Source organism: Durio zibethinus, chromosome 6 (assembly GCF_047325235.1).
Source record: "Durio zibethinus cultivar Kanyao isolate XHJ-2024 chromosome 6, ASM4732523v1, whole genome shotgun sequence".
Classification (NCBI taxonomy): domain Eukaryota; kingdom Viridiplantae; phylum Streptophyta; class Magnoliopsida; order Malvales; family Malvaceae; genus Durio; species Durio zibethinus.
Genome location: NC_143167.1, coordinates 26,698,964 through 26,714,093, shown reverse-complemented (window position 1 = coordinate 26,714,093; position 15,130 = coordinate 26,698,964). Strand labels below are relative to the sequence as shown.

The 15,130-nt window shown below is 28.0% G+C and overlaps 1 protein-coding gene across 1 annotated transcript; it reads right to left on the bottom strand.

Annotated features, from left to right (window-relative positions):
• Nucleotides 1–12,035: 12,035 nt before the first annotated feature.
• LOC111286365 (HXXXD-type acyl-transferase family protein) lies at nucleotides 12,036–13,625 on the bottom strand. The gene has a single exon (XM_022876285.2). It carries the CDS (start codon nucleotides 13,608–13,610, stop codon nucleotides 12,285–12,287), a length of 1,326 nt encoding a protein of 441 aa, XP_022732020.2. The 5' UTR covers nucleotides 13,611–13,625; the 3' UTR covers nucleotides 12,036–12,284.
• Between the last annotated feature and the right edge of the window lie 1,505 nt (nucleotides 13,626–15,130).

Here is a 15,130-nt window from a genome sequence, read left to right as displayed (position 1 = left end):
TTTATGTCGATATATTAAACATGAAATATATATTTTTTGTAAAACATATATATAATTTTTATTAAAATTTTAATCATATTATTTTTATATTTTTTTAATATTTATTTTATATCATATCATTATGTTATATTTAAAATTTATATTTTTTTAATATTTATTTTATATCATATCATTATGTTATATTTAAAATTGTAAGAACTAAATTTAATTTCATATGTCGAATGAAGAATGGGGAATTTAACAATTAAATTTTAAAAATAGGTGAAAAAAATTAAATTAAACCAAATTTTTATTAAGTTTAAAAGTTGGTATAAAAAAAATTAGTTATGTGTATATTTTTTGTGTATATAATCTTTTCCTAATTCGAAATAACTCTTTTTTTTTTTTTTTTTTGGGAATACTTCATTAAATATTTAGTTCCCGGACATCCACCAAAAAGAAAATAGTTCCATATATAGTTAAATATATAATTACCACAAGAGAATTTATTATATAAATATTTTTTATATTATTACGTTAATTATAAACTCAACATACAACATATCGTTAAAAATTATCATATCAATATAAATGGCTGATCTACAACTTGATAATAACAATAATTTTGTCTATTTATGAACACACGTAACGATTTAATGCGACGTCGTACGTTGGATTTTGATTAATTTGTTAAGCTTCAAAATGATAATGAAGCAGCAAGTAGGGCTAATACATACCAATGAACAATCACTCTTCGTTGATGGGTTTGCCTAGCTATTTCTCATATCTACGTTTCATGTTAAACATTTGGCTAATTTGTATATTTGTTTATTTCGTATAAGAGTAAGTATGTAAAACAAAAAAAATTATTATAACATAAGTTGTTTCAACACGTTAAATGCAAGATATATATATATATATGTACTTTTATCAAATTCATAAGATTTTTGTTTAAATTTTTAATCGTATCATTTTTGTTTTTCTTTTTTTATTTTCATGTAAACTATCATGTCACTATGACATATTTAAGTCATATTAGATGCATAAGATTATTATATGATAGAATAATAATTATCTCATATTATATTTGATTTATATTTAAAGAGAGATAAAGATTGCAAGAAAAATTAATATCCTCTTGACATAAGATTATTCAATTCAATCATTCTCTTAGAAAATTATTTTTAATTTATGAGATTAAATTTATATACTCAATTATACTCTTAAAAATTAAATTAATAATTTAAATTACGTAAAATTTGAGGAAGAATGATCTTAACAAAAAGATAAATTATCTTATCCTAATTTTTATATATATCAAACACAAAATAAGATTATATTATTTAATTTTATTTTATTTATAATATTATTTTATCTTATCTTATTATAATATTGTATACCAATTATAACTTTAAAATTATTAGATCTAATTAGAAACTAATATTTATATTTAGTTTTAATCGGAGTTGAAATGAGCTGGTGACCGTGAATTCGTTAACCGACTGTTGGACCCCAACTAGTTTAGGTATAAGAAACAAGTTTTTATTGATTTCAAAAATATACCTAACACGTGATGTAGCACAGAGTTATAACCCAACCACACAGTTAAAAATAAAGTCAAATTTAATGTTGATATGTAATATCTTTGTTTTTTATTTATTGTTTTGATCTGATCCAATCGAAACTGCTCTCCAACCGTTCAGGGAACCAGCAAAAACTTGCCCATAATATTTTATCTGATTTCAAAATCGTTTAATAAATGATGCGTAAGATTCTGCTGCCAACCAAAAAACACTATAAACTATAAGGATTTAATCAATAATGTATTTATTCATTCATGTCGGCCCGTTCACCCTTCTGTCACTGAGATTTCCTTCTTGGAAATGGGCATTTCTCCATAATGTTATTAATTTACCTAAATTCATAAAATTGGCAGTATTATCATGAAAGAAATCCAGATATTCGAACGTCATATTTCTAAGTTATAATCTCAAAATTTGATTCCTACAAGATATCATCTAAATTCTAAACATTAACTATATTATTGAAGTAGAACTTCAATCGAGCAGTAGTAGGTCAAGAATCTTTAGAAATTTATCAAAATCAATCCTTAAAAATCTTCAATATTTCCCTTAATTTTTCAATATATAGACTTTGGTTCGTTTCAAACCCTACAAATAGAGTTTAGTAATTTATGAAATGCATCCATGACCAACCAAAAAAAGGATACAAAGAAAATAAAGTATTACTTGTACTTTTTTTTTTGCCAAGAACTTCTAGAAAATGGTGTCAAGTGGCATGCTGTTTCTCCTGATAATATTTTTAGACCAATAATAAACAATTAAAACACGACAAAATAAAATTTACCAAAAAAAAAATTTAGACGTCTGTGCTTATCTCAGCCGCATTTTACTATACTAATTTCCTTCATTGATAGTCGAAGATTATGATGATGCGCTGAAGATGAATACATACGGAAAAAAAGATAGATTGCGAGGTTTTTTGCGGAGCTTAGTGTATTTAACGTGGAGATCGATTATTTGATAGAACTGAGACATGATAAAGATAGTTAGAAATATTTACTCAAAATTTAAAAGATTTAATAAAAAAAAAAACGTTTAAGATTTTTTCGAGAATTATTAAATATTATAGGATAAAAAAAATACTTATAAAAGGCAAAAATTTTAAGAGAAAAAAATTTGATACATTAAATAGAGGAAGTCTTAATAGGATTAAGTATTAAAAAGAGTTTTGAGCATAAAGATATTGGAGGCATAAATTATTGGGAACTTACCTAGTTACCTTTAATCTTTTTTCTTGATGGTTTACTATTTTTCTCGAAGTAATATTCTATTGACTCATTTTTTAGAGAAAAATTTAAATGAAATATTTTATGTGAAATTCATGAACTTTTTTAACGTAAACGATTCAATTTTTTTTTTTAAATTTTATATACTTAAGTTGTATAATAAGATTTTTTAATTTATCAATTTTAATTTTTACTTAATCATTTTTAATTTAAAATTTCACTTAAAAAATTTCATTTAAATCTTCTTCATTTTCTCTATATTTATTTAGTTTCCAACGGCAAAGTTGCAATCATAAACATGTTAGGAATAATAACTCAAATCTCATAATAGATTTATTTATGATTGGTTAGATATTGCTTTATAGACAAAAAGATTTGCAAAAAAAGAATTTTAAAAGAAAATAGATTCTTAAGAGGTAAGTTTGACTTGCAGAAGAAGAATTCTAAATAGAAAATGATTCTTAATAGGTAAGTTTGTATGGTTATAAATATGTGAAGTTTTCACATGGTTAGGTATGAAAAAAAATGTAAAAAAGTTATAGGGTTTTATGTGATAGACACCTCATAGGACTATTAGAGACTTATGTCTTATGGATGTATATGTTTGAATGTTTGTGAGTGGACTAGAAGAGATTGAGAGGATCTACATAGGTATGATGAATGGATAGATATGGGTATGTATTTGTTTGTGTTGAAAAGATGTATATGGGTATGTATTTATTTGAGTTAAGAATCTCTATAGGACTACAGGAGATTGATAGTGTCTTATGAGTATTGATTGTTGAGTGAGACTGATAATTTGATTTGTATGTTTGTAATTCTCTAAACTAGTGGATCTTGTTTTTCATCCATAGACACAGTTCAGTTATATCAAACTATGTTAAACTATTATCTCTTATGTGATTGATTGATCGTTTGATTTTGCTTCTGCTGGTGTGATTGGATTGAGGCTTTTTTGCCTAACAAGTGGTATCATAGTTAAAGGTTTAAAATGTAAAAATAGTTGAAGATTTAAGCCATGAGAATAGGTAAGTCCGTAAGAGCTCAATTTAAGAAAGAAGTTCGAGTTCATGTTTTGAATATCAGTTTAAATGAAGCATGAAGACACACAAAAGAAGATGATTGCGAGATTTTTATTACAAGTGAAGCCAAACATGTCTAGTATGAAGATAGACGATTTGATGAAATTTGAGTGAAAGTGGAGATTGTTAAGAATAGTAACTCAAATCTCATAACATATTTATTTGAGATTAATTAGATATTACTTGATGGATAAGAAGACTTGCAAAACAAGAATTCTAAAAAAAATAGATTCTTAATAAACAAGTTTGTATAGTTATAAATAGGCGAACTCTCTATAGAGTTACATATGAGAAAAAGATGTAAGAAATTTGTAGGATTTTATATGATAGACACTCCATAGGACTATTGGAGATTTACATCTTATTGGTTTATATGTTTAAATGTTTGTGAGTAGACTAAAGGAGATTGAGAGGGTCCACATAGGTATGATGAATGGATAAATATGAGTATGTGTTTGCTTGTGTTTGTCGTAATAATTTTGGGACAGCTAAACGTTTAAAAATTTTAAAATCGAAGAAAAATGAGATAAGTAGCCACCAATCTTTTTTAGGGTGTGATTGACCATCCAAAAGTTTATCTTGTAAATAAACTATAAAAATGGGTTTAGAGTTTATAAAAAAGATAAATTTTGATTTATGAAAACAGATTTTGAGTTCGAGAGTCGATTACACATAAGGAAATTTTAGCACTCCCACAACACCCATAAATTGGTACCAATTAATCATATGCTATTTTCGGTGTTGGATGAAATGGTTTTGATTTGAAACTTAATACTAATTTCCTTCATTTTAAAAAAAATAAATTTTTGCTAAAATTTTTTATTTAGGGATATTGAAGAAATCTTTAAGTTAAAGAATTATCTTAAAATTATTCAGCATCTAGGCAGAACTTTAAAGATAACACTTTTAACTGATATTTATCACGACATCCCTTGAAAATGAAAATAATAATTTTTTTGAAAGATAATTGTTGATAACTTTCCAACATCTAGATAGAGTATAAAAAATTATTCTTTTTGAAATGTTAATTTTATTTTATTTCACATTTTTAAATTACTTTTTTTTAACATTTCATGTGAGAAAGTAAATGATGAAAGTATCAAGTAGCAAACATAAATTAAAGGCACAAATATGTGAAATGAGTGCAATCAATGATAAATAGTTGCATTAATAGATGTTATGCATAATGATGAAGTGCAATTTTGAAATTAGGTTCTTAAATATAATGAGACTACCTTGACTCCTCAATATCTAGATAAAGTTTAGGTATAACTATTTATATTTAAGATCTCGTTTCATACATATATATTTTTTGTTTCAATCCCATTATTAATGTGAATTAAGGACTCGTATGAAAACCTTAGTGAAATAAAATTTTTTAAATACCCTATTGTCAAGGTGACATTCGAAAACAAATTATTTCAAGTGAGATTTTCACACATATCTTTAAAATTTTGGAATGGTTTTGATTTTTAAAGGTCAAGGTTTTGAGATTTTAGAGTTTTGGATTGTAGGGTTTTGGTTTGAGTTTTAAGGGTTATAGGGTTTAGTCATAGGGTTTAGAGGGTTGGAGGGCTTAAATTTTAGGGTTTGAAAGATTTTAGGTTTTCGAGAGTCTAGGATTTAGAGGTTTAAAGTTTAAAAATCTTAGGGTTTTAAGGATTTTCGAGTCTCAAATATTAGGGTTTGGAGGGTTTAGGGTTTTGATTTTAGGGTTTAAAAGGTTTAAAGGTTTCAATTTTAGAGTTAAAAGGTTTTAGTTTTAGTTTTAAGGTTTAAAGGGTATAAGATTTAAAAAAAACACGAACATCTATACAAATCCCTAATATCTATGCAGATTTTTAAAGTAAGTTTAGTTTTTTATAATTTTTAAAAATTAATTTTTCATGTCTTTTGTTTTTTATGAAAATTTATTATTTTTATTATTAAATTTATTATTGTTTTATTATTTGTTATCTTTTTTCATACTTTTTTAAATTTTTTTATAATTTTCCAACATCTAAGCAAAATTATTTTAAAAAAAATATTTTTATTTCTTCCAATATTTAGGCAGGAAAAAGAAAAAAATTTATTACTTTATTTTTATTATCATTTTTTTAGATTATTATTATTTTTTAAGCATTTTTAGTTATTATCTTATTTTGTTTTCATTTTATTATTATTTACTATTATAAATTATTATTATTATTATAAAATAACAAATATTTATTCTAACATTTTAACATGCATAAATATTAATAATAAAATTTAAAATAACAAAAATAATACATAAAAAAATTCAAAAATTTTTTTACCTAAATCAGACCGATCAACAGTCCGATCAATGGGTCAACAGTTCAATGGTTCAAACCGATTCAAATCGGTTCATTAGCAGTTCGTCTGGAATGGTTGAAAGCTGACTGAAGTGGGTCTTTAGGTCGGGTTACGCAGATCTTGGGTCAAATCCAAATGCACACACAAATCATCATTACTTAAAACGTCATCATTTTATGCCTTGTCTTTCTTTATATAAGCTTTCAAAAAAAAATTTTGCTCATTTCTTCTTCTATTCCAGAAAAAAAATCCTCCAAACTTTAAAAATCCTCTTAAGCAGCACCAGAGTCTGGCATCGTACCACCGTGTCGGTTGCCACCTGAGATGGCCGTCAGTGGTTGCCAACAGCCGTGCGGTCACCTAAAAATGCCAAAAAAACTTTCAAAAATTTTTCTCAATGCCTTCTCTCTAGATCCAGTCTTCTTTTCACCGAGAATAACCCTCATTAGTGTAGATTGAAGTTTAAAGCTTCAGTTTTTCTTTTTTTTTTTTTAAACTATAACTGATGATGATTTTTTTTGTAGGCAGCTTGACGCTAGGTTCCTTCATACGGGAAAAACTATTTATTTATTTATTTTATTTTTCTTTTGTGGATTTTTTATTGTTTTTTGATTGGTGCTGGATCTTTGGGTAAGGTTAAGGTCGATGGTGCCTGGTAAAAGGACTCATGGGGTATTTGAAGGCTAGGACTTTTAAAGTTAAGGTGTGTGAAGGGCTAGGTCATTTGGGGTGAGAGCTTGGAGTTTCTAGGCATGGGAGATTCGGGGTTTGTGGTTGTGAGTGAAGGGAAAAAGATGGTGCTGGGGCTAAAAAAATGGGCAGATGTTAAAGGGCTATAAGTGTTTTGATGCAAGCTGAAGCTCTAGCAACGAGAAAGATTGATGTTCGAGGGTTTTCCTACCTAGAAAAAGGGTGTGTGATTTTTTAAAAGCTTCAAAGTGGAAAGCAGGTGGTTTTGCAAGGTATGAGTATTGGTTAGGACATGGTATGAGAGTGGCCGGTGGGTGGCCAGTGGTACCGTGCAAGGCACCACTGCCACCCCAATCTTTTTTTTTGTTTATGTTTTTTCGTTTTTATTAATTATTATACTTAATTATTTATTAATTTCAATATTAATAAACAAAACTTGAAAATAAGATTTAATCTAGTAGATTTAGATAAAATTTGGTGTCTACAGTGTTGAAATGATGCACATAGATATATATTTATTTAGGTTGAGAATATTCCATAGAAGTAGAAGAGATTGAGAGTGTCTTATGAGTATTAATTGTTAAGTGAGTTTGATGATTTGATTTGTATGTTTGTAATTTTTTATAATTAGTGGATTTTATTTCTCATTCATGAACATAGGTAAGTTGGATCAAATCACATTAAATTGTTACCTTTTGTGTGATTGATTAATCGTTTAATTTTACTTCCATTGATATGATTGGATTGATGCTTTTTAACCTAACAAAACAAACTATATTATTTCCCTAAACAGCATAGGTATAGCTGTGATGTAATTGCTTTGAAATTTTTCCATTTTACTTTTGGCAAACCAGGGGCGTAGAAAAAAATCTATAGAATCATATTCATATTTTAACTTGTATTATATAAACATGTATATAGCATAAATATTATATTACATTGCATTATTAAAAAAAAAAACTTTTGCTTGAAATTCAATAGCTTTTATTAAAAAAAAAAAAAAAGCAAATCAATAGCTTTAAATGTTAAAAATATATTTAATAAAATTATTACAATGAGATATTATCTCATGTAATTGCATATATGATGTAATTTTTCTAAATTTATAATTGAGTTGAGAATCGCTTGATTATTACCTTTGTTATTTATATGTTATTTTGCAAAATCTATCTTTAGATATATAGAGTAAAAAATATTTTTTGAATAAATAAGAACTAAAAATTATTATGTATATTTATATTTATATATAATAAAATGTATGATTTTACTTTTTTTTATAGAATATAATCTATAATTAAATATATCTCACATTTCACATTTTAATCATATACTATTAACTTATGATTATATTTATACTCAAATATAAAGATTTTTTAACATCTTGTTTGAAACCTAAATGTTAATATTATCATTATAAAAATGGATGAAATTTTTATTTGATTGACCCTTCGTTTTATTACTAAATTTTTAGTGCTATCAATAAAAAAATTACAAAAATTTAATATTTTTTACATGTATAAATGTAGTTTTTAAAAAACTTATTGAAGGTCAATTAGCCTCCAATTTACTATGTGGACTGGAGCAAACTCAAAAAAAAAAAAAAAAAGGAGAATAATTGCACCATGTCCTATATAGCTGGATTGTCTCTATCTCTCTCTCTTTCTTTCTGTTTTTTTTTTTTGGTAATCCTAGATTTAACGTATATATTCTCTCTTTAGTCTCAAGTAAAGTCATGAAGTCAGCTTGTCAATTACAACCTCAAGCGATATCTCCTCTCTTAACTTTAAAATCAAAATGAATGGCACCCATCGTTCTTTAGGTGTTTTTTTTTTTTTTTTTCTTGAAATACTTAAGGTTCTCTTTTTTAAAATTTTATAGTTTAAAAGCAAAAATATGATGCTTAAAAATATATGTTGAGGGCTGCTAATTTAGCATTAGCTCAAATGGACATGGATATCGAATAGATTCCTGAAGATTATAAATTAAAAAGGATTTAAACGAATTAAGTGAAATGATGAATTAAACAAATAAAAATTGAAAGATTAAGAGTGAATTAAGAAATTAAAAAATGTCGATAGATATATCTAGGTCTAGGTTAACTTTAGGAAGTTGATGCAATTTTCTCTTAAAATTACACAAATCACATTTAGAATTTAGGTATGCAAAAGAAAATTTAAAATTTAAAATTTATTTTAATTGATTTAAATAATCACTTTTAAAAATGATATTTAATAAATTTAAATTTTAAAATACTTACAATCTCTTTTCGACGGTAACTTTTTTTTTTTTAAATTTGAGAAATATTTGAAAAAGATGACATTCAAAAGTCAGAATTAATTAATAAACAAATATTAAGATTTTCAATTCAATTAACACTGAGAAGCAACAGATTCCAATTTGATGTCCAAATTAAGCAATTCGGCACAAAATCGATGATGCCCCATTTATTTTTGCAACCAATTGATCAGAACGCCCAAAAACGTCAATGATGATACGCATAATCATATGTCCCATGTGTAAAAAAATCCCCACAGCTACGGAGAAATTAAAATCCGTTCAAATAAATTATTATTTGCTACTATTATATTGTTTAAGGTACAAGCATCCAAGTGGGTTGCACATTATGTGATTCCAGTCATTAATAATTAATTTAAAAAAAAAAATTGCTTCAAAATCTATCTTACTATGGTGTATGTGCCACCCATATCCTAACATCAAATTAATTAATTACTACTAATTAATAAAAAAAACCCTAAATGATAAAAAATTAAAAGAATAACTTAAACAGTGTTTTTTTTTTTTTTCGAATCTCGATAATTTTTAAAATATAAACATATTTAAGACTGGTTGTATATAGATCATTAACGTATATATTTAGTAATATGGCAAGAATATCTACTAGATGATACTCTTTTTAATTATTGATCAATGTCTGTGGTTTAATTTTTATATAGAAAAAAATTTGACTAAAGACTTTTTTTTTTTTGGTCTTTTGAGTATATGTATTGCTACTGCTTGGCCATGAATTTTTTTAGGATGGGGTGATTTGTGGGTTGATATATATATATATTATTAATTTGGAGTGGGTGAATTATTTCAAGAGTTTTGTGATGAAAAATTAAAAATAAAGATGAAATAATAAAAAATGGAAACTCACCGACTTAATTCAAAGGATTCTTTAATTTGTGATGCATAGTTTGAGCATATTATTCTCCCAAGAAATCTTGTGATTCCAAGACGCAAACTGCCATAAAAATTAAATATATTGCAATTTCAGTTGTTAAACATCATTTTCAATTTGATTAATTAAACTATAAATTGAAGCCGTTAACATATAGGAAGTTCTCTCTTTCTCTATTCACTTTATCTTCTAGAATCAGCTTGCATCTATATATTTTCATTGTTCATTATAAAGTTATTTAGGGTATGGAGCCAAATGATATTCAAATTAAGATAGCTAGGACTATGATATAGATTAATAACTTTTTCTCAATGATAGATACATGTGTTCTGAATAACCCAAGCAAATTAAGAGTTCATTCTTTGATCATTTAATCATCATTAATTTATTCAAGCTTTCATTATTTTTGTTTTAAGTTCCTTCATTAAATATATTAAACCAAGTTGAAATGATTTTATTTTTGTTCCCCTTTAGTTGTCTTGGTGACGATTGCCGGATGTTTGAGACCATCAGGTGAATGCAACGAGGGACCTGCTACTGCCTCCAGTTGTTTGAACTTCAATAAATAACGAAATTAGTAATTAAACTAAAATTATTAAATTAAAATAATATAAAAATTATACTTTTATAAATTTTAGTAAAAAGATTAAATTTTAAATTTCGATAAAGTATAAAGACTATTATCATAATTTAACCTTTACATTTTATAAAGTTAAATTAGTGTCCTATATATGGATCAACACTACCTTCAATCCTCACTTTAAAAAAAAAAAAAAAACACTACCTTTCCTTCTTAAAATGTGTAATATTAAAATGAAAGTTTGTTATTGCTGAAGATTAAATTACTAATATTCATGCGTGGTATAAGCCTATATACGGACAACACAACCTTCAATCCTCAGTTAAAAAAAAAAAAAAACACTATCTTCATTCCTTATTAAAATGAAAGTTTGTTATTATTGAAGATTAAATTACTAACATTCATGCGTGGTATAAGCCTATATATGGATCAACACAACCTTCAATCCTCACTTCCAAAAAAAAAAAAAAAAACACATTCTTCATTCCTTCTTAAAATGTGTAATATTAAAATGAAAGTTTGTAATTGTTGAAGATTAAATGACTAATAAAGAGCTAAATTTTAAACCCAATATGAAGAGGCCCACATTTAGGCCTTGATGGCTTGTACTTTCTGGCCTATTGTAAGGTTGTTTTGGGATTTAGCTAGTTTTGATTTTGGAACATTGCTACTATTATTATTATTATTATTATTATTATTATTATTATTATTATTATTATACTAAAAATTAAGTTGTTTTGTATTTTATGATCCATCATGAAATAAATACTTTATTTTATTTAACTTTAAGATTTTTTTATTTTTATATTGTTAATCATATTTATATATTTTTACAAATCTAACTACACTCATATTGCATTTTTTTTTATATTTTACCTTTCTCTTATCTCTTACTCTAATATCATTGTTATTTTTATAAATATTTTTTTCTATATCATCAAATTCCAATAGTAAAAAATTATTTATCTAAATAATGCTGAATTTTTAAATTGATTCATTTTACAATGCTTTCATTTTAAAATTTCAAAAATTTTCATCTAAATACACTCTAAAATATTTTAATTTGTTAAAAAAAATTTAAGTACCTTTTGGCTATTAATAGAAAATGCAAATACTGATAAAAGATTAGTTTCTATAATATTTAAAGAACTAGAGTCATGTATTTAAGGAGATATATAAAATATTGAATAATATATTAATAAAGTATTATATATGTGAATTATAATCATAATTATTTTATTTTATATTTTTTTGTACAGTGAAGAAGCCTAAGAAGAAAGGGAATTTGAATAAACCCTTATTACAAAATAACAACGTTATGTTAAACCTGATTTATTATTTTATATCATTTTTTGATAAAATAAATTAAAAAAAAAACTAATTATAAAACCAAGAACCAATGGCGTTGTAAAAATTCAATATTAAACTAATAGGATGAGAAGTACATGCAGTTGCTAAGCTTTGCAAGCCTTTCTTTGGGGACAATATATTGAAACGAAAAGATGCACTCAAAGACCCTTTCATTTATCCTAAACTGGAATATATGTTGAGAGTATACTAATTCAAAGCAATTATTTCATATTCAGGGATATGAGGATATCCCAGTTACTTCAAAGCAATCTTTTTGATAGATACTATACGTATATATAGCTAGTTTTTGTTTGTTCCCATCAGGACAGTTGGAGAGAAGTGTTGAATGAGATCATCTTCACATAGCTTAGCCGCCTCATCCTCCGGTAGTGTAGCCATGGCAACCCTGCTCAATGGACCTTCACCTGGCGCTGATCGAAATATCAACACTTGCCCGGGTCCAGTCACTGGCTCCACATAATAAGATACCCGAAGTGGTTCGATCCTATCTTTAAACGTGGCCAAATATGGGTTCACTCCCTCTAAGTTAGCACACATAAAATCATAACCATTCATCAATGGAACAGTTTGATTATCATTGCATTGCAACCAGTAGATCAAATCCTTGATCCCTTCAGCATTCATTTTTTTCATCACTTCTCCTATTGCCTTTGAAGCTTCAGGTAACATGTTTTCACCCGCAGATTCTAAATGAACCTTGTTATAAACCATGCAGTTTCCGAAAAACCGTTGATCCAAGCCAAGGACATCTCTCATATCTGAACAAAGCGACATCTTTAAAAGCCTTCCATTGGTTCCTTTGATCTTGCTCAGACATACCCAAAAAACTGCAGCCAATGCCTCAAAAGCCAGTGAGCGAGACTTATCGGATGCACTTGTGGCTTGAGCCATGGCAATACAATCACGCACCATGGGGTCCGTGAATGATAAAGTTATGGTGGCATATTTTTGGTTGGTGATCAAAGGAGTTGGCCTCTCAATAGAAGATTTATAGTAGTCAATCAAGTCAGTATAGGATCCTTGGTTTGGGTTCTTGTTGTCGGCTTTTGATAACGGCAATGAATAGAAGAAGGGAGGAGTTGACATAATTCCAGAGAGGGTGGTGTCAGCCCAAGCCTTGAAAAACATGGTGGCACAAATGGGATCAGCAAGGAGGTGAGTGCAGCTCAAGCCGATAGCTAGTCCACCATTTTCAAATTCAGTCACCTGCAAATAAAATGTAGACCAATAATAAGGTTTGGGGGACATATCCTCCCAATAAACAAGTTTGAGTTCCTTCTCCCTATCCACATTCTTTAACCAATCCTCCACACTCCCTTTCACCTTAGCCTCCATCATTCTTACTCCTCCGTCATTGCACTTCACTATCCAATGCCCTTCCGTGTTCTTCTGTAATCGTCCAGTAATTATAGGAAAGTTAGTAATCGCACTCGCGAACGAGTCCCCTAGCTTCTCGATCCACTCTCCAGGCTCCACATCTCCCCGAGATGGATAGTAATAAACAATCTTCACTTGGTTTTGTTCCATAAGGCGATCAAGAACAGATAAGTGGCAAAATTTTCCGGATTCTACCGGTCCTGTGCTTACCACAGTGCGTTTGACCATGAATATGAATGTGCCCTCGGCCATTTTTAGTGCGCTATTTAGAGATAATCGAGGTTGTGAAATTTCTTTTGTTGGTGCTGCATACTTTATAGTGATAAAAGTTGGGTTTGAAGGGGACCATCTAATTTTCATGTTTACAGAGAGCAAAACTAACTCTATGTATAGGGAAAAGTGAGAGTTGCATGATCCTTGAAAATTGTTTGGTTTGTCTCAGGGCAAATCACATGTTTGTCCTTCTAATAACTTAGGGTAATTTGGAGATTCTAATCATGCAAAGGGATTACACAAAGAGGGTTTGAGGTGTAATTAATTTTGAACAGTGAAAAATTAGAACGTAGCTAGTAGAATCCATTAGAGATTAATTCATTCATTTATTATTGAACCAAATATATAACTGCCAATTGATTTCGCATAACTCTCATCGTGATATCCATCGCAAATGTTACAGCGAAGTTTATTATCGGAGGCTGACTGAGTGGCTAACTAGCTAGTTAGTAGTTAGGTGCCCAACGCTAGCTACCGGGAAAGGGCAAGGTGACCATAGCTCTCCTAAACGCCTTGAAGTGCATTGAAGTAAGTGGCGATTGTCGGCTGAGGCAATTCGACTATAGATTGTCTGTTTAAATACAGCCTGACCACTGACGGGTTGTAAATAAAATCTGTATTTTTAATATTTTTTTTAGGATAGATTTTATTAATACTTTAGTCAGAAAAATTGATTAAGGTCAAAGAATCCATCTATACGTAACATACCATAAAACAATATGAAGCATATACTATTTCAACCAAAACCACCTTATCTCTGCTACCAAAAAATTAAATTCTTAAAAATAATATTTTCAATTTCACCTCTAAACATGCCCACCTTTTTGAATGTCAACCAAACATTCCATAGTCTTGATACAGCGTTTCAAACCCACCTCAACTTAATAATAAAAATAATCTCATCATTTTCCCATTTTTCTTCTTAAATACTGTTTCGTACCTAACAGTCCACAAAGACCACCTCGTTGCACCCCAAATCATAAGCCATCTTTCTTTGATCACTCCAAAGAAAGGAACCTCTTTACATTATATAAAACAAAGTCATCAATAGAATTGGAAATCACACATAGCAGCCCCTACCACTTAAAATTGAGCGCCAAATCTTCCATAACACATTATAGCATAACAAAAAAAAAAAAAAAAAAAAAATGAAAGCAATCTTCGTTATACGAATACACCACAAGCACAAGCAGTCATCATTGAAAGGAACACCTCTGGCTGTGTGGTCGATTGTGGTCCCAAGGCAGCATTTAATCTTTTAACAGATAAGCATCCATTTTTATCAGCTTCCCACACTAGCCGATCGTCCCTATAGGCTAGAAGAGACACTACTCTAGCAATTCTTTTGAATGTCTACTTTCTAAAATTAATCCATAGTTCATCCTAAATCGAAAGACCGAATCCCAGCTTGATTCACCATTTCCGTCACTTAACTATGTTTAGTTCAATTAATCCCAGCTTGATTCATCATCTCA